Raw genomic sequence first — 20858 nt, forward strand, 5'->3', positions numbered from 1 at the left:
GAAAATTCAAAAAAAGGTTCCTCATGAAAATTGTACGCCGGTTATATAATTATCGAAAGTATAGGTACAAGGCACATGCAGTGCAAAGTATAGTCACGGTTTTCAAAAGTTGCATAAATTATTTTACAATAGCGAGTTGACGTATTTGTATTTAATATTATTATATAATATTTCAAACAAAAACCAATTTAATAATATTTAAAAATATTAATATGAATCAATGAAGACAATATTCATGTATGTGTGGCAAGGATATGTTGCTAAAAATTCCGGGTGGTAGCAACTGCGGCCGGTACGTACACTCTGTGCGTTTCCGCAGATTGAGCGTACGATCGCGCCTCAAAAATAACATTTTGTTTGTAATACTTACGTTTCACTAAGAACTTACAAGAATTATATTTTTACATTTATTTATTTAAATTAGCAAAATAGAGCTTTCAGATAGCCTAGGTTGACAAACCTATTCACTTTAATTGACTACTCAACTACGTTTCTTTCAGCTCAAACGTCAATCTTCATAAACTAGAAATATAATTAGCTTATAAAATATTGATATGCACATCTATATATATATATATGCGTGTGATGTGGATTATAATATCAAGTATAAGTATATAAATATATAATTTGTGTAAACTAAAATATATATTATATATTAATATTGACTTATATGTTTTGTTTAATGTATTACTCACTTAAGCAAGACGTTATTAAAATAAATCAAATTGAAATTTTGAAATTACAATAAAACCATATAAAGCAGCCGCATACAGGTCACACGTAAAAGGCATAACAATTTCAAACTTTTGATTTTGAAAAATTATGTTAATCCCTAAAATATTTAATAATATTATTGTTCAGATTTTATGATTATTATAATAATACTAAAATCTACTAAATTACAATGCTAATACAGTTAACTATCAAAATTATTAGTTATTGGTTTTGGTTTTTTTTTTTTTATAGTTAATTAAATATATTAAAGTTAATTAAATATTTAAATACCTTAAAGAATGTAGGTTATGTTTTTCTGAAATATTTTATCATGTGTTATTTTCAAGTATTAAAAATTTGTTTGTATTTTAGTATAGGTAGTTATACAAAATGCTCTGAAGAAGTAATGTTTATATAAAATAAAATAGTAAGTAGTGATAATAATACTGACCTGTAAAAGAGTAGGTAGGTAAATATGATATTTAATTTAAATTTGTATTTTGTATTAATCCAATTTTAAAAATGTTTCTAGGATTAAAAATAATTTGACGTTGATATGATTTTTTTCATAATTTAAATTATACTTTGAATGCGTTTTCATAATATTGTGTGTTTCTACCGAAACATCCGGAAATCGTGTTAAGTAATAATACAAAAATACAATTTTTAATTTAATGAGTAAACGATGAGTCTAATGTATGCTTAATACATTATTAATTTTAGAATATTATTCTACTTACAAGTAAAAAAAGTAATCCTGTTATAAGATTATTCGAAAACGTAATTCTTTGGCTTATAGGCTTATACCTTCATACCTAATAATTTAAATAAATTATTATAGTATACTTTAACTTTATATATAATAAATCATAAATATTATTCCTTCTTGATAATTTGAACAAGGAACTACATTTTCATTCTAACATTGTATCTTAGGTTTTATGTTTGAAAACTCTTAGTTTTTTTAAATTAATTGTACGTACTTGCGTTACATACGTTTCAAGATTGTATGAACCTATTCAATTAGGATCAATAAGTTGTATTTTTCTACAGTTTATTTCGATTGATTATAGTTGGTACAACAGTCATTATATAATTTTTTTTTTGCGTCTCGTTGCAAATTTGGAATTTGTTTGTTTAAAACTACAATACAGTTGATTGTTTTTAATAATATATAGTTTATAATAACAAAACGATATAAAATAAAATATTGATGGTGGTAAACAAATAGTAACAGGAATAATATTGGTGTTCATTAATAATAATTATTATTTGTTTACTTATAAAATATAAAATGTAAAAATTTTACAATAATTAACGTGAGCACGTGGATATAAACAATCATTATTATTGTTATTATAATTATTGCACAGACAATTGTTAGCATTGTATCATAGTATTGTAGAACCACAACAAATATACCGGAAAAATGATACATAAAAAGCGAGGTTTTTAGTCTAAAAATGATGGGGAAATACACCGATAAAATATACGGGAAGAAGGTATTTAATGCGTTTATGAGTAACACGGCCTGCTTTAAAACAATATCGTTTTAGTAGGTACACAGATAGGCAATAACGAAATAATCGAGTATCAGATAAATAATAACTGAAGCCGGGATCGGTGACAATGACATAGAACAGGTAATTAATGAACGAACATTAATTATTTACCAAAAAAAAAAAAAAAAATGTACAAATGGCTTTCTAAAAAGCAAGGTGTGTTTCAAAAATTGCTATTGATAAAAATAATTAAATTATGCCTAAAATTAAAAATATAAAAATTTAATATTTCGTAGTTTACATAATAAAAACCAAGTACAATATAATATTATAATTTATAATATAATTTTATGTATAGTTCCCCGTCGACGCTTGTCTATCTAAAATGAAATTCGATCTTCTATAACCCCTATAAAAATTATTCGTCTTTTTTTTTTTTTTACAGCGTATATAAAAACCGTAGATAAGTTTTAACAAAAATAACGCTATAGATTAATTATTTTTTTTTTCTTTAAAAACGTGTTTACGAATAAAAATGTCAACATGGTGGATGTACGTATATTTTACTCGAGAGCAAAGCTTTTCGTGATTTATGTAAAAAAAAAAATAATAATAATAATAAATAATAAAGAAAACAAAATTGAAATGATGAGTCAAAAACAAGCTCGTGAATATAATATTACGATCGCGCCCTCGTCAGAGTGTGGGTGGACGCTAGAAGCCGGTTCCTTGCTGTTGGTGCGTTGGACTGGCCGTCGTACTGTTCGTAGGGCTATGCGTCTCTGATGTGTCCTGTGTGAGACAAACAAATCAAATGGTAAGTATGAAACAATATTTGTTTGAGGCAAATCTTAATCTGTACGGGTGTGTCTTGCATTATCAGGGTTGAGTAAACTACTTTTTAAAAGTAGGTAATACCATAAATTAATTGCTATATTTACATTAAATATTTTTACTTAAATTAAATAATATTCAGGTTACCCAACCCTGGTAACCATGTTAACCTGGTAACCTGGTTACCATTATTTTTTACCACGTTATTTTAATTTTTCTTTAAAAAATAGGGCGTTATAAACAACGTTAATTTTTTTTTAAATGAATTATAAAACTAGTCCATACGACTAATAATAGTAAAAGGTACATTGTTAATGACTTAATATTATGTTATACACGAAACAAATTATTAAATAATTATTCCTGGAATCTTTAATAGTGTAGTTGTTATAATATTATTTAGTACCTATCCATAACTTTCAAAATCGTAAATACATATTATTGAATTTTAATTTTTCTTGAATATCCTGGATCCTAGTTTTTTCATACGCATTCTACATTCATAACTTATTTTGATAACACAGAAAATATGATTATGTTAATTTAAATAAAATATTATAATGAAATCACTACAACTTTACTGCAAAAGTAATTTCGTTACAGTAATTTGTAATTTTTGTTACGTTATACTACTCAACACTGTGTATTATTATGATTACGAAGACATTCGTCTATAATATCTTTTCGATGCGCAACGTTTGTCGTCATAATATGCCAAATGATTATTGATTAGGTAAGTGTAAGTATTTAGACAGTGGCGTTTTCAGAAATTTCCAATGATGGTGGTGGTGTGTATGTGTGTGTTAAATTGGTTATAATACATTTAAATGAATTGTGATGGTATAGTATCAGAGACACAAATAAGGAGATTTATGTAACGCAACTGGTTATATATTAAGATAAATGTCCATCTTGATGCGGATAAAGCGCACGTTTCAATGTTCAGTATATTATATAATATGAACGAGGTATGGCGGTCTTATACCGCTTTTTGCGAAAAGTGTATAATGCAATATATATATTAACAATTTCATCTAATATATAGAACCGAGCCTTTAAAAAAAAAAAAAAAAATTGGTGAATTAAAACCCATTGTTTTAGACTTACGTAAAAATAACTTTTTTGTCACGTGAGTAGCAATAATACGTAATGATGAAATTATTTTCATTAAGAAAGATCTAATACAATTTCAAAGAAGTCACGTAGTGTCAAAGCGCTGACATTGATTTACTATTTGTGTGAGCTTCGTACCGCCATTATAGGTAATATAAGTTATGTAAGAGTTTATATAACGTAATATTGTAAAAAAAAGTACCAAAAGACTGCGTGGTTAAAAGAGGACGCTACACCGGAATTCGTTGTCTCCATCATACAAATAATTATGTAACAGGAAGTTTACGCTCAGCTTCATTAGCTTAAAATATAGCGTGAATCGGCTCATTATGATGATGTTGGTTTGGTTAGAACATCATCTGTGGTTGTATGTTCGTTCTTACCATCGTTCATTTTTTTTTTAACAAGTTTTTTGTATGTAACATATTAAATTGAATAAAAAATGCTCACGACTCACTTAGAAATTGAATTAATGTAAAAAGCCCACATACCTACAAACACAGCTAATAATGTTCTTTTCATCAAGTTTCGTAATAGGCCGATTCAATTTAATTTTTAAGCTAACGAAGCTAAACGAGATTTACTGTTCGTACATTTGGTATGTTGCACGTTAATTGTAAGACGGAGACAATAAATCCGTCCATGCAACTTCCTTTTAAGAGAAAACGTTTAAAAAAATCCGCTGAAGTGTTATATATTATTAGAGTTAGCGCACTCCAATCGTACTTCACGACCTGCACGATGGACGGGGGAGTTTCTACGAAGCTATATCGATAACTGCTTTTTTTCACCAAATGACCGTAAACGATTCATCGTTATTGGTTTTATTATTGTATCGCGGACAGCATCGAGTAGTGGTAGTGTATATAATATTATTATCAGCTGGAGGCCACGACCGGGGCACGAAATCGAAACACGAAAAACCAATAAAAACACATTTCCACGATTGTCGAAAAGTAGACTCATAATGTCATAACTCTGTCCCTTTCAACCCTTCCCCCAAATTACCTAAACACGGGTACTGCAGTTCGATCGGGATTCTAAGTTCCGTCTATATTTCTACGGTATAATAATAATAATAATAATAATAATAATAATACGTACATACATACGTACGTATGAACGTGCGTACATATGAAATAATTTGATATTTTACAATAATATGGCGTACCATTTCGTGTAACGAGTCTAGCCTGGCTAGTGGCGCTAGTGGCGCCAGTGGCGTAAACTCTATTACGTTGCCTTCGTCGCTGGAACAACTAGTCGTACACCGCAAACTGGCGAACTGTTGTCGTTTCAGACTGGCTACCGGAGGTGTGGCGTCTGCTACAGTCGTCATGCTATATATCATGTGAACAAAAAACGTTTATTATTACAATACCTACTATAGTAGTCGTTTTTTTTTTTTTTTTTTTTAATATAAATTATAATGTCCAATTTTTATTATTTTTATGTCTGATTAATATCGTATCGACGACGTAAGCACACGTGATAGAGGGCGTTATCACCCACTGTTGTGGATATTTTTGATTAATGTTTTGCATGACATTTTACTTAAAAGGCGTGACATTTTCCTTAAAAAGGTGCTAAGAGAGAGAGAGAGAGAAAGAGAAATTCTTTAGTCATCCATATTTTTAAAGTTTATCCCTATATAAATAACAATGATATGATATATTATACATATAACATAATATATCCCAATGAAATTTACGTATTATCTTCATGCAATAAGATAACAAATTTAATTTAATTTCAAAATACCAAAATATGCAATATATAACAATTATGTTATAAGACGTAATTAATTTTTAGTAGTTATTTTCATTAAAAATGTTAAAAGTACGAATAACAACTATTCAACTAGATCAGTGGTTTTCAAACTTTTATTATACACGGCACACGGTACATTTCAAAAAAATTTTCTGGCACACTAACCTTAGATGGACAAAATTGTTATATATTAATTACAATTTTATATACATTTAATTAGAAATGTGTGATTGATGGACTAACAAATATATTTATTAATTATAATTACATTGTAGTGGTAATTAGTTATTAAATTTATTTACGAAAAAAAGTGTAGTTTATACATAGGTACATTTAATTCGTGGTGCGTGCCTGTTGGGCGTTACAAATATTTTTAATTCTTGGACGAATAGTTGACAGACATATTATTATACCCGCATTTCTTCCTCCACTGAATTTAATATTTCTCGTTTTTATTTTTTATATTCGTAAATGCTTAACACCCTCGTTCAGAAAGATAAGAGGTTCAGAACGGCAAAAGAATAGTCAATGCTTTTATAGATATTATTATTGAAAGCATTTATTTTCTTGTATCGCAATTCAATGCAATAGGTAATTTATGGAAAAACCGCGGCACACCTTGAGGATACTCGCGGCACCAAGTTTGAAAACCACTGAACTAGATAGTATGTTGATTTAAATATAATATATTATATAACAATAAAACTACATATTCATATTTTACATTGTATTTACATAGATTGAAAAGTATATTGATTTCCTTAGTTGTTCTAATACAAAAAAGTCCTATTCACCAATATAATGTATACAAATATGGGAAAACTCTTGGCATAATTTAAGAGCCTAAGTTTGTATTATTAAAAATAATATTGTTTTAAATCAATTTTTTTTCCATTCCGAAATTTCATGCGTTTGTATCATATCTATTATATATTGTAGTAGTATAGATACTCACTTGGATACATCGAATAGGTTAGCCGATGGCGTTTCCCTTATAAAACGACTCTGTTGGGTCTATAAAAATGAAATGAAATTAATGTTACATGTTTTTACAATTCCGTTAAAATGTAGTATTTAATGTCCAATTATTTTATAAAATTAATTATGATGATACTAATAGAGCTAAACGTATGCATAAATAGTATTATTATTATGAAGTACCTTTTTAATAATAAATTAATGGATTTTTTTTAACACTTTAAAAGCATAAACTGCAACAAAATGCGAGTTTTAATAAACTATATATGTAATTATAAAAATTATATTTTTGTTACATTTTATTTTATTAAAAAAGTCAGTTAAAAGTCAATTATTAAAATATGTAGAATATTATATACTTAAATGTTTATTTTTTGTGCAGACTTTTAAAAAACGTACATACAATTATAATATATGGATATTACATCTAAAGCTATGCTTGACGCATATTTTTAGTACCAATATCAGATGTTGTATACTCGCACTAATGTACTATGATGCAATCGTTTTAGGGTCGACATCTGAAAATAATAAAACTACCAGACAGTTCACTTCGAGCAAAGATAATATATTATACGTCCACCGGATTGTTGTCATCGCGGTCGGTCATTAAACAGTCTTTAGTATTATATAGATCGACCTACAGTGGTTTAAACCTTTTCAGATTTGCGACCCATTTTGGTGATATTTTTTTTCACAACTCTTGTCGGGCAACTAGACGGGATAAATCAAAGTGAACACACAATTCTAACTAGGTCATACACTAATAATACTTATTTTGTTGATATAAATTAATGTACCGTTTGAGAGTTTGAGACCATAATATTGTTTATTACTGTAATATATTCAACTGAGGTTGGATTGGAATGAAATCGATTAGATTCAAATTGCAATATTTAATAGTTAATATTAAATTTCGTACCTAGGTACATAAGTTTAAGATTTAAATCGGTTTTTGATTATTGAAAGTATATAGTTACGCATTGCGACCCAATTTTGAAGCTCACATCATATGACTACCCGTCGTGGTTAAAGGCCACTGGACTAGACAATACGCACAAATGAACTAATAAAATATACTGCTGCAGGTCGGTGAACACGATCAATATACTGATATTGAACGTTTTCAAGATATTGCCAAGGAATCTGGTCTAAATAGTTGTGTGCACTTTATTTAATATCCGATACGTCCTGTGATGCATATAGGTAGGTACGTTACAGTTGTATGGCCGAATCAAACATTAACGGAGCGTATGACGATTTTATTGTGGGTAATAAAAGTTGTTTTACTTTAGACAAAGTTTGCCGACCTCGCGGCGAATCAAAATGTTATGGTTTTTATTCAACGCACATGCCGTGTCTTTGTATTTTTACCACCACAAATCACAACATATATATTGGTGTTTAATAATAAATGCATTGGCCGAAATTGGGTTTGATTTTAATCGTATTGATAATATAACAATGTTAGGTGTATATAGATTTTGTTGTTTTAATACAATCAGTAAAAATAAATTAAAAGATGCCGCAATCGAATATATTAGGTATCTACTCCAACTGTATAAAAATGCACGGTAGGTAATTCTTTTATTTGATTACATATTTTTACGACTTATAAAATTAAACAGAAGCTTGTAGTTTTATATTCTATCGTATTCAGTCACTATATTATACGATAGCATAATTTTTTGATCTTTTTAAAAATGTTGATGACTCAAGCATATACGACACATAAAAAATACCACGTTTCTAAAACTCTTGTCTTTTTCAAGTACACTTAGTTCATTGAAAGAGTGCGATGCTTTAGTTTCTGTACTTTGCATTTCATTAATTTTTCATGAAATATAAAAACAGTAGTCTAAATTATTTCATTCAATTCAAGATTAAAATAATGTAAAAATAAACTATTCTATAAATATTTAATAATTATTACTATGTAGCTTTCAATAAGTCGTAAAATTGGTCGAATTAGTCTGTCATTTTTTGTTCAGCTTGTGGTATTTAATGTCAAGATGAATAATAAATAATTTGTGTAACAGAAAAATACTATATAAAGAATTTATGTCTTAAATAAACAACAACTGTAAAAATATTATTGATACAAGTGCTTTTAACCGCAATTAAATTGACCGCTAATAAAAAAAATTGATATTTATTAAGTGAAATTGTATTATTTTCTATTGACATTATTATTACTATGGAAAAAATATATTAGATAAACATGGTTAATTATTTATTTTAAAATGAAAGAAAAAATGTTCAAAACATGACCCTATTATGACGTATAATAATATATTTTATCGGTTTTTTTTAATAAAAAAATATAATAAATTCAAATTCAAGAACCATAATTTATTATATGAAAGCATTTCTTTTAGTTCAATTTTTGGGATTCAATAACATATATCTTAGTTTTATCGGGTAATTATTATGATAGGAATTTAGTATAAAATTGCTGTAACATTATTATTATTTGTTTTTAACTTTATTTTTTATAAATGTTATCCTATGTAGATGTTAATTTAACATGATACTCTTATGTCATTATATCTATTAATTTACATCCGTATAGCTTTTTATGGCGTACAATAAGTAAATCTGTTCGCATTTCAATAACTCATTGATTTCACGCTGTTTAAAATGGCGTTCATTAGCACACGGTCAGTACCCATGAGATGAATCATTTTGACATTGTGATTGCAGTATTTACATTGTCCCGAGGATTTATCTTAAACACCATTATTGATTGTAGTACAATAATGTTGTTATTTTCCCACAATATACCTGAAATATGACGTATTATAATGGATTTTCAAAGAATCCTTTTCAGCTTTTGGCGTTATATCTAAATTTTGTTATAAATTATTTTCGTTTAATATCAGAAATGTTTATCATCAAATACCCTGCACTCAATTTGCTTTTCGTAATTATGTTATTTTAACTATTCGCATTAATGTTGTTTAGAGTTAAATAGCTGATAGATACCTGGGCGCCAAGTAAAATATATTAAAACGAAATGTTATCGTTTGATCGTGGTTATTTTGCATCCTCTATTGAAGTATGGTATAACTCGCCAATCTTACTGATTAATATTAAATTTTGTGCAAATAAATACTGTTTTTTAACACTACATATTAATACCTAACTAAAAAATCTTGAAGATTATATTATAATAACTAATTATTAATCTGAACAGCCGTATTAGAATGTATATACAAACTAATAAGGTAGGTACTTTGCAGTAGGTATTATTTTATTTTATCATTTGAAACAAAAATAATGTCATACTTGACAGAGGTCGTGAGGCTGGGAATAACTCCGCCTTGGAATGGTGGCTTGAGGATCCGACGATTGCCGTATTGGAGACGCTTGCTGTCGACACCGGCTATCGCTTTTCATTTCATCTTGTGATGAGCTTCTATAACACGATAGCGATCAAATCCAATAAAAAATATTAAATTTTGGTATCTTATAGTATAACGTCTATTGTTATAAAGGTGTAGTTAATAATCTATTGTCCTCACCTAAATTTTACTGCCAACGTGGGCCTAGGCAAGTGATCGCTTATGCTCGATGTCTTCTTTATAGGCGACGGCCGTAATCTACATCCATCTGGCCGAGACTAAAAATTGTATTATAATTTTTTGATTACACGCAATTAATATTTAATTAATTAGATACTACCATGGTGCAAATATCAATAGATAATATTTTATCCATCGATATGCACATTATTTTTCAACACTCACTTCGGTTGTCAACAAATCGCCGTTCTTATGCTTGAGTATGTGCAATATCGTTTTGATATCACTAGAGACGGACAGTTCCAAGTTATCGAGCTGCTTGGATAGTCGGTCTATACGATAATGCACATCGGAGTGCCCACACTGCGAACATGTTATGACATGTTGCGGTGATGGAGGCGTTATCACAGTCGTATTATCAGCGATCACAGACACTAGTTGATAAAATTTAATATTTAGTACTTAAAATAAAATGAAAGTACCTAAGGTAACTAATTTATACGTTAGAAAATCTGATAAAAACTGTGTAAATTATAATTCATTGTATATATCTCTGTATAACAGTTTCCTTACTGTTATAAAAAATTTGCAACGGTGAATGTATTGTACATTTTTAATTTTTAAAATGATTAATATTAATATCTAAGTTTATACTATTATTTTTGACTGAGTATAGTTTATACTGTTATTTTACTTATATACATGACCTCCTGCAGCGTTCAATGTTAATTTCACTAATATATTATACAATAAATATATAATATATATATACGCAAAAAAAAAAATATTATAGTTTTAACATAGATTTTCGAGTGTTTTATGTGTTCAGTTTTTGTCATAATTATAGTAATTAATCAAGATTATTTACTAGATGTAGTGGGAAATGGTGGGGTTTGTGCTTTACAAGCGGAATGTAAGGGGCTCTGGGCTGTTGGGGTCCCATAATGTGACGATGCAGTCGTACTGAAACCAGCTGCCGACATGTTTTGTGCACTGGTGTGTTCGCTGCAGTTCTCTTTGTGATGTTGATGCAACACAGAAGACTCTGAAACTAAACAATTTACTATAAGATCACACCCAGTCGAGAAATGTTTTTAGTGTCAACATTGAATTAATCAAATTCTCACTAGGTAACTGATGATCAAGAAGTGGTTGATTTTCGTTACACTGAGACGCGAACAAGTGTTTATGGGATGTCGATGTCCTTAAACCACCAGAGGTTCCTATGTATGAGCGTAAAAACAGAAATTCACGTTGGTACAAAAATAAAAAATAATATTTATATAATATACTGCGTATACATTATGTTTATCCCATTTATTTACCAGGTTTCCCATTTTCCTCGTCCCTGCCATGTGGTTTTTGCGATAGGCCATGCAAGCGAATGTCGGTCACACTACGTTTGAGTTGGCTGAACATGCCTGAACCCACCCAAACAAGAAAAACAACGAATAATAATCATTTACCTTAAAGGAAACGCTATTAATTGTTGGATAAAAAGCGCATAACAAAGCTCAGGTTACTATCCCAGCTAACCTTTACCGTACAAGCTATATTAATAAAATTAATCAAAACAATACAATCGAAGGAGAAAAAGGTTCTAAAAACAGCTTTGCCGTCCTTCGTCTAATCATTGACTATATATTATCTGTAAGTATTATTATATTTTATACTTTTCGTTATTAATACAAAGAAAATACTTATTCAAAATAAAATTTAAATAGAAAAATATACGGATGTACTCACCGGATATTGAATTTAAGGTTGACCCTCGATTCTGTATTACTTCGTCATCGAATTTTAAATTCATCGGCGTTACATCTTGGCCAGCTTTATCAGTAGAAAATTCTAAAATTCCATGACCTTCAGCATACTTCTCACTGTTAATATTTATTTCAATGTTTTCATAACACACTCTATACATATTTATGAAAAATAAATAAACATTGAATGTGACTTACTTGTTGTTGAACTCAGACATAACGTTATCGTTCTCAATTGTATCATCTCTTAGTGGCTCTGATGGGCCAATACAACTTTCAGATACCCCTCGATGAAAGCTATGATAATACTTTTTGGTAGCACCAACGTTGGCCGTGCCTCCAATTGGTTCTTGTGAACTAGATCTTGACCTGATTTTTCCGCTAAACCTGCCAGCTCTAGGATCCACGCCTACTTGTGTTTCCTAGGTGCCAAGACAAATATTTATTTTATAATTTGTTATGGTAAATGTGCTTATTTAAGTATTTACTCACATCTCTCATGTAATATGTTATCTCTAAATTTTCTTTAAATGAATGATAAAATTCTGGATACAAATCTAAGACTTCGAGCAAATCGTTTCTTTCGATTTTGTGGAGATCGCAGTAGGTCAATGCTCGTACGTTGCAACACGATTTTCCGATAGTAGCATGTTTGCATGGATTTTCCCCAAATATATCGTTTTTACCTAAAATAGATTTAATTACAGTAAAAATATTTTTAAGCAGAATTTAACGTAAAAAACGCTCACTTAATATGGCCATTACTACATTGTCTTTTAATATTTCAATGGAACCACGTGATATGAAGTACAAAGAGGTGAGCACGTCTCCTTGATGCACTAACGTGTCACCAGGCGGTGCATGTGTCGTCCGGAATTTCAAAGATAATGCTCTAAACATTCATATTAGCATATTTTAAAATGTTTTAATAGGTAGGTAATAAATAGTAAGTTCATTGTGTTAAAGTTATTCACCTCAAACATCCCGGTGATGCACCGTTGAAAGCTGAACAATTTTTCAATAAATTTCTGTTTAGATGGAGACAGATGTCAGCTTGCAAACATTCAGGGAAACCCTTAAGTACACTATTCATGTCTATACCATTAGTGTATGTCCAAGCATGCTAAAATATAAAAATAATTTCTAGAGTGTAAATTTCGGAAAAATCGATTATAATATTACTTGAAAATATTCTTCAAGCCTCTGCCTTAAGGGGTTTGGTATTTGATGAAATCTAATAAATTCTCGAACTCTGAGCATTTGGGTATGATATCTGGCAGTTCCAGAGTATAACCTTTGAATAATTGCGGATACATTACCGAATATACTGGCATACATCAGCGCTATAAAAATAATAATAATTGCATATTAATGATAATTTTTTTTTTTTGATATCTAATGAAAGAAAATAACTTCCGTGTTAACAAAATTATTTTAAATGAATGCTCGAGTCAAATTAAATCACGTTCATAAAAATATGTCCACATATTATATGATAGAATATAATAAGTGAGGATCTGTATATACGCGTTTTTCAAATCGATTCGAGAACATGGTTTTATTTTTTTACGATAACTAAAATAATAGAAGGAAAAAATCTATTTTAAGACAAAAACAATTTTTTTTTCGTATATGTCAAGCGTCGTTAGAGAGGCCAACACATCGCACATCATCAATCTATATATTCACTCACATCCGACGAGCATTACGCATATGGTGAACGCTTTCTCCGCGTCGGTATTGGGTGCTACGTTTCCAAACCCCACAGAAGTTAGCGAGCTGAACGTGAAGTATAGCGCTGTGATGTATCTCGACTGGAAAAAAAAAAAAATTAATTCAATGATATCGATCAACAGGTGTCGTACGGGGCAGTTGTAATCTGTGTTTGGTCGAAAAAAATGTTTAAACCACGGCTTTATACTAAATTAAGAATCGATTCTTGTAAAGCGTCGAAATTCATCTGCTCTATCGAATTTTTAACGATAATCAAAACTCATATATAAAGTGAAATCGAAAAAAAAATTGAATCCGAAATAACAATCGTTACATCGTTAGAATAGTGTACATTTAATTGCACGTTAATCGATTTATAATTGAAAAAAAATATATATATATGTATTTAAATATCAAATTTAACAACTAATAGTGAGGTTAGGTTATAACTATTAGTAACTATATATATATATATATATATATATATAAGGTCTTTAAATATAAGTTTATCTATAGATAATTAGTTATTTATATATTATTTATATTTCGTAAGGTTAGTCTGTATCACAGTTCACAGTCACGCGTAATGATGAATTTTGTGGAACTAGTGAACGACGACTAAAGGTGTCTTGTAAAATATGTGGAAATCAAAATTAAAATCATAAACATTTTTAAGTGATATTTTAAATAGAAAAAAAAATTAAAGTATATGTTAGAATTCTGATTGGGTACAAATTATAGAACAATATACAAATCATAAAATAAAAATATTGTTTTCCGTTTGAATCAGAAAAAAAAAACAAATATACTTATTATTACATAATTTAAAACGCGGGTTTAAACAAACACGACCCACATACACACCATTCCGCTGGACGATAATCGTGTGACGTTCGCGGTAGGTAGGTAGGTATCCATAATCACGTTGATCACTCACCCTTATGCTCGGCCCACCCGTGTTGTTGTGCGAGTAAAACTGGTGCGTGTCGTTGGCCAATATGTCCAGCCAGCCCACTTTGCTGTCCACGTGACGCCGCTCCGCGTTGCCGATGGCGTACCATATGCACGCCAGCCAATGGGCTATCAGCGCGAACGTGGCCATCAGCAGGAGCAACACGGCCGCACCGTATTCCGAATACCTGTCGATCTTCCGCGCCACACGGACCAGCCTCAGCAGCCTGGCAGTCTTCAGGAGACCGATGAGCGTCGTTGTCTGCAACCGTATCAAATCGCCACCGGGGCGATATCGGGTGTTATTACAGTCTTTATGTCGTCATAATGCTATCGTTGTGAATTATTATTATTATTATCATCATTATTATTATTAGTGTTGATAATATTGCACAGCTGGCGGCACGCTAAGTTTTTATCGTCGCCGCAAATAGTACAATTATTGCGGTTGGCGAAATCGCGACTCCCAATAAAAGCCAGATGATCGCTAATATACCGCACTATAACGGGTGATCCGATTAACGTGAGAAAATAATCAGTTCGAAAACTATCAAAGATTTTTTCCGTGATATCAAAATAGTTGCAATAATATCATATACTAACAACATTTTTCTTAAAAAAAAAATTTATATTTATGTTTTTTATTTTGTTTAATGACAACGTGAATTTTCGATTTATAATTCAAAAGCAGAATATATATATATATATTTATTTTTATTTTTTTTGGAGTGCCTAATTAGATATAATATAAAAATCAAATTTTTGACGAGTATAGTTTTACAAGTCTTATGCATTTAAAGTCACAATGAATAAAATAGATACTTATCCGAAATTTGACCTGTGTTTGTATCATTTTGTAAGTTAAAATATATCTATATACATAAATAATATTTTGTTACGATATAATATAAAAAGATAAAATCTTATGTTGTCATCTAAAGGAATAAAAGACTTAAAAATAGTAAAAATATAACTTTTTTTCAAAAATGTTGTTTTGTTATGATTTAAAATTATGTCAAAGAAATATTTTCAAGAAACTTTAGTGTTTACTGAATATTATATTATTCTAATGAGCATCTTACGTTAAACGGATTATCCGGCAGTGACGATGATGAGACGAAACAAAAACTAAACTCGTCCACCGTCACTGTCTGGTACAGGCTATTATGCATAATATCATTGTTATACTGAAAAAATGTGTATTAATATTATAATATATTAGATACTAAATACGTGATAATAATGAAAAAGGTGATAGGTAACATCATATACTAAACACGAAATTACCGCGACGCTACCAAAACTAAGAAGCTACTTATTTTATGGTGTTTTTATAATAATATAAGAATATATACAAAATACTACGTTCATAAAATAATAATAATAATAACAAATATTATTATCACACAATTTAATGTCTACGTCGTCCGTTCTAAGACCTACTACTACGCTAAATATTTTTGTCCGATAAAACAAACCTCTTCGGGCTTCTGTGTTTCCTGAGTCAACTGAAACGATTATCAAACTAATGTTAAGGGTGATATAATAAATATAAATAAACACAGCCACGCTGCGGTGTACTCCTAATTTAATATATAATAATTCGTCACTTAAAAACCACATTTATTGTGATATAATAAATGTATAATAATATAATATACTACAAAACATTATTTATATTACCTTTAATGATTATCAAATTAGAAACACACAATCTAACGACTATATAATAATGATAAAGTATATTATGGTCTAATTATTCGCTAAGAAAAAAAAATACTCTATAAAATTATGTAAAATTGAAAAACATAATTTATATTTTTCACCGCGAGCCGCATGTATTGATGTATTATGTCTGAAATGGTGACCATTTCATCTTTAATATCAAGAGTACATATTTTTTTTAAATATATATATTTAATTATAATACGGATTTTTCTATTTGAGTTGTATTTTTTTCTTATATTAATGATATAAAAACGTACGAGTGATAAACAAATGGATGATACAAATCACGTGTAGACTAACCGTACGAGTAAAATCCAAAATACACTACAAAAACTCCAAGGGTTGTATACATTTTAATAAATTATTGTCATGCATGAATTGATATTATCTCGAAAAGGCTATTTACGATATTCATCTCAATAACTGAGCACGGTATACGAAATCGGGTCCATCACTCATCATCATATATTATTATAATGTAAGTGTGTACCTACCCTATAAACTATATAATACGTAAATATTCCAACATTTTACGGACAAAAAAAAATCATATATTTTCTAATGTTTGTTATAACCGGGATTAGGATGTTTATGACTTTTTACATATGTTTTATTTTAGCCGTCAATGTTTCAGATCAAATTAAAAACTCGATCGGTGCGACGTAGGGGGTTTAATTGATTTCTATTAAATTTTGCATATTTTTAAAAATAACATTTAAAGATGGCCGGTCTCAGAATGTAGTCGAACGGGACAGAGAGTGAATAAGAAAAGGAAATGTTTAAACTAATCGTTGTTTGTTTATTTATTATTACATTTACAATAATGTACACGTTTACGAGCGAACCGTTATAACGCTACACAAATGTGTCATTGTATATATTTTACAGACATATTTTACCTATCATTTGGTTATTGCCTATACGGATTACAAGGTATTATTGTTGGTGTCGTAACGCGCTCGCAAATGCGTAAACACGAAACGCGCATAGTTTCTGTAGATAAATAATTCAAAGTATGCGCTTCGAATGAATAATAAAGAATACAATTTTTCAACGCATTGCATCACACCGAATATATTTTTATTGTTCAAAGTGCATTATTTGATATTTATCGGTAAAATTTGCACGATTTTTTTTTTTTTAGAGCTTTTAATGTCGTTAACATCCTAATCCTAGTTATACCTAGTACGTCATCCATTTGTTTATTTCTCATAATGTACACGAAGGTAGTTAAAAATATTATTATCTAGAAAGAGATTAGACACTTTTGCGCGCGGATGTGGGCGTCCACAGCATGTATATGTATATGATTAACAATAATATTATAATAATATTACAGTGAGTAAATAAAGACCGTACCTCGTCCGTCTCGGCCGAAGACCCAGCGATCAAGAGGTCGAAAGGTATGGCGGCAACTAAATCGATCAGGAACCATCCGCGGAAATAATTCAACGCAATCTTGCTGGGCGCCGACACCACCTCGTCGTTCTTATTCACGTAAGTGGTACGGAAGTTAATGGCGATGTCTATTATGAACGTTATATCCACTGAAAACGGAAGGCATCGTTATGTACGTGTACGCAATAGTAATAATACACGGTAGATAACAGAAACCGAATCGAAGAAAATCGTCATATTATTATAATAATAATTATTGTAGGCGTTTGGCTGGGTGTGTATGATATGCTTGTGTATTTCCACGAATTTGTAATGAAATAATCGATCTGTGGCGTAGGTACGCGGAGGAGACGATGACAGGAAACAATATTAAAATTATTGTTATTGTTCGATAAAATTACGCAGTGGCCCGCGGACAATATAACACTATAACAGAGTGGTAGGTGTATAATACTATATATAATATATTATTATTATAATCAAGATCACTACCTTCACCTACGCATTACATAACATAAAAAACAAAAACAAAAAACGATACTATACTACGTTTATTGTATACGGATATAATAGGTATACGATAATAATTATTAATGATATTACAATTATTATTGGGTATTGCTTAAACCGTCATGACGGGAACCGCGCGACGGGCGTGGGGAAACTCGGACGCAGAAAACTCACCGAAAAAATCGACCACCACCAGCGGGTCTTCGAAGCTGAACCTTAGCGGCCGAGGACCTTTGAAGTGAGGTTCGTTCAGCAGGAAAGCCGCGAAATACGGCGTGAATATGGCGGTGTAGATGACCAGCAACAGAATGATCCAATCCCATACCGCCTTGAACGGACTGTAGTGCAGTATCGTCCACTTGTGGATCTTGGGAGACTGGAGCTTGTACTCGGGCAGTATATCCGCGCCCAGAGATAACACCTGTTGTGGAGATGATGATAATATTATAAACATTTGGTAACAAAACGGATGATAGTATTTTTCGTCGACGGCGACGACGAAGACGATGACTGTGGTGATAAGTACGGGTTTTGTATCAACCACTATTATGTCATGGCGTTCGTCTTCGTCGTCGCCCAGCGAACTAAACCGTCGAACGAGTCGGCGGCATATTAAATAATTATAGTCCACAATATTATATTATTTATTATCGAATGGTCGCGCGTACTGTGATTATCGGGGACTGAATTTGTTGGAGCTCCATAGACGCTAAATAATAAAGTCACCTCAGTGGTATAACAGTATTACAGTGTAAAATTTATTTTTCGACACTTCGTACAGGTGTAATATACAATACCCTGAGGTGAGCGACAGCGGTTCAACAGTCGTGCAATGAGCGGTCGAAGACCGGAAGACATGTATTGACGTTCGAGAGGGACGGTCCGCACTGAAAACATCGGCAGCGGTTGTAAGCACCGTGGGCGTGTGGGGCCCGCGAGTGGGTAACCGAACCGAACCGATCGGCACGGCTGCCGGCTGCAGACTCCTGCCGGGCGAAAACATGGTCAACACGTGTGTGTGTGTGTGTGTGTGTGTGTGTGTGTGTGTGTGCGATGCCATGAGCCGCCCCCGTCGGGATTGGGTCTGGTCCGTAGTTTACGGTTTTACTTTTATAGAGAGTTATAACTCAAGAGGACGCCGAAACCGCATGTGTTTTGTACATATACGTCTACGGATATTATCATAATATTATAATGCATAGAAAATCTGCGTTCGGCTAAGCCCGAAGCTTATTTTGTGTTGTTGTCTGTTTGATATTACCATAGACCAATAATTAACATATTGATAGTCACATGCTGACATGGCACAGTGATGCAGCCCGTTTAGTATAAATATATTGTTCAGTGACAGAATAAGAGAATAACCAAGTATAGATGCAGTAGGTAACCGAAAACCATCATCTATCTCGACACGGTGCAAACGTGAAGAGAGCCCATGTTCATGGACATTATAATGCACTGCTGAGCTGTGATCAGACACAGAGTCTAGAGATAATATAGTATTGTCCCACCTCATAGAGCAACTATAGATTTAAAATTAAAATATTGATGAAAATTCACGAGATGACCTATATATATATATCACAGGGTTGGCCACAAACCTTAATTTTGGGAGCCACGAATACATGAAGCTATTTCGAAGAAAGCCACATTGTTAAGATAGGTAGGTATGTTTATAAAATAAAAACACATTTTTAATTTTATAACAAACAAAGGAATATTCATTTTTTACACTACAGAGTATTATTGTTCAGGTAGGTACATATTAATAAATGGGATTTTACTTTTGAGAAGTGTTTTTTTTTTATATTATATGAATTAATTTTACACTAAGCTTGGTGTCAAGAGCCACACGAGACTCACTCGAGAGGCGCATGCGGCTCGCGAGCTTCGTTGTGGCCACCACTGATATATTATGTATAACGTTCATTGTATGGTTAAGCAAAGACTCACTGTTAAGTTTGGTCAATATTGTTCACTATAATATAAAATAGGATTTCAACAATAAAATATCGTTTATGCCTAACGTATAAATGTCAGCTGTACCACGGTACATGTGAGACTACCAAGATTGCGCGTTCTCTATTAACCATATACACGCGCGTTAGACAACATAATAAATTAAAATAACAATAAAATTCGGTACGTAATATAATATATTTTTACGACTTTTGCAGCTATACTGTTATACACGTCGCGTCGTGATGGATGTAAAATAAGTAATAACAATGTGCGGCGGCGATGTGACCACCGCGGCAACTCTTAAATAGTTCGATAATGCACCATCACTGCTATACCATAATATTATTATTATCGTCGTCGTCGTCGTCATATGGTCGCCTCCGCGCAGTCGCAGTGAA

General features: G+C 31.1%; 1 protein-coding gene across 6 annotated transcripts in view; it reads right to left on the reverse strand.

Moving 5' to 3' along the window:
* Positions 1 to 1872: 1872 nt before the first annotated feature.
* sei (potassium voltage-gated channel seizure) overlaps positions 1873 to 20858 on the reverse strand; it is a 136106-nt gene continuing 117120 nt past the window's right edge. For 4 of the 6 annotated variants that reach the window (XM_089228280.1, XM_089228283.1, XM_089228279.1 and 1 more), the window contains 20 exons: positions 18673 to 18919; positions 17950 to 18137; positions 16341 to 16370; positions 14849 to 15124; positions 13892 to 14012; positions 13381 to 13541; positions 13173 to 13321; positions 12948 to 13090; positions 12691 to 12884; positions 12397 to 12620; positions 12182 to 12315; positions 11761 to 11856; positions 11563 to 11658; positions 11304 to 11486; positions 10661 to 10869; positions 10436 to 10533; positions 10200 to 10329; positions 6889 to 6947; positions 5335 to 5503; positions 1873 to 3008 (listed from right to left, as the gene is read on the reverse strand). In XM_089228280.1, the coding sequence (XP_089084406.1) occupies positions 2931 to 3008; positions 5335 to 5503; positions 6889 to 6947; positions 10200 to 10329; positions 10436 to 10533; positions 10661 to 10869; positions 11304 to 11486; positions 11563 to 11658; positions 11761 to 11856; positions 12182 to 12315; positions 12397 to 12620; positions 12691 to 12884; positions 12948 to 13090; positions 13173 to 13321; positions 13381 to 13541; positions 13892 to 14012; positions 14849 to 15124; positions 16341 to 16370; positions 17950 to 18137; positions 18673 to 18919 (2985 nt within the window). In that variant the 3' untranslated portion in view covers positions 1873 to 2930. The remainder of the gene's footprint in view (positions 3009 to 5334; positions 5504 to 6888; positions 6948 to 10199; positions 10330 to 10435; positions 10534 to 10660; positions 10870 to 11303; positions 11487 to 11562; positions 11659 to 11760; positions 11857 to 12181; positions 12316 to 12396; positions 12621 to 12690; positions 12885 to 12947; positions 13091 to 13172; positions 13322 to 13380; positions 13542 to 13891; positions 14013 to 14848; positions 15125 to 16340; positions 16371 to 17949; positions 18138 to 18672; positions 18920 to 20858) is intronic. The other 2 variants (XM_089228282.1, XM_089228284.1) reach the window with 2 other exon arrangements.

Source organism: Diuraphis noxia, unplaced genomic scaffold, assembly GCF_037042655.1.
Source record: "Diuraphis noxia isolate RWA-SAM2 unplaced genomic scaffold, SU_Dnox_SAM2 contig0005, whole genome shotgun sequence".
NCBI lineage: Eukaryota > Metazoa > Arthropoda > Insecta > Hemiptera > Aphididae > Diuraphis > Diuraphis noxia.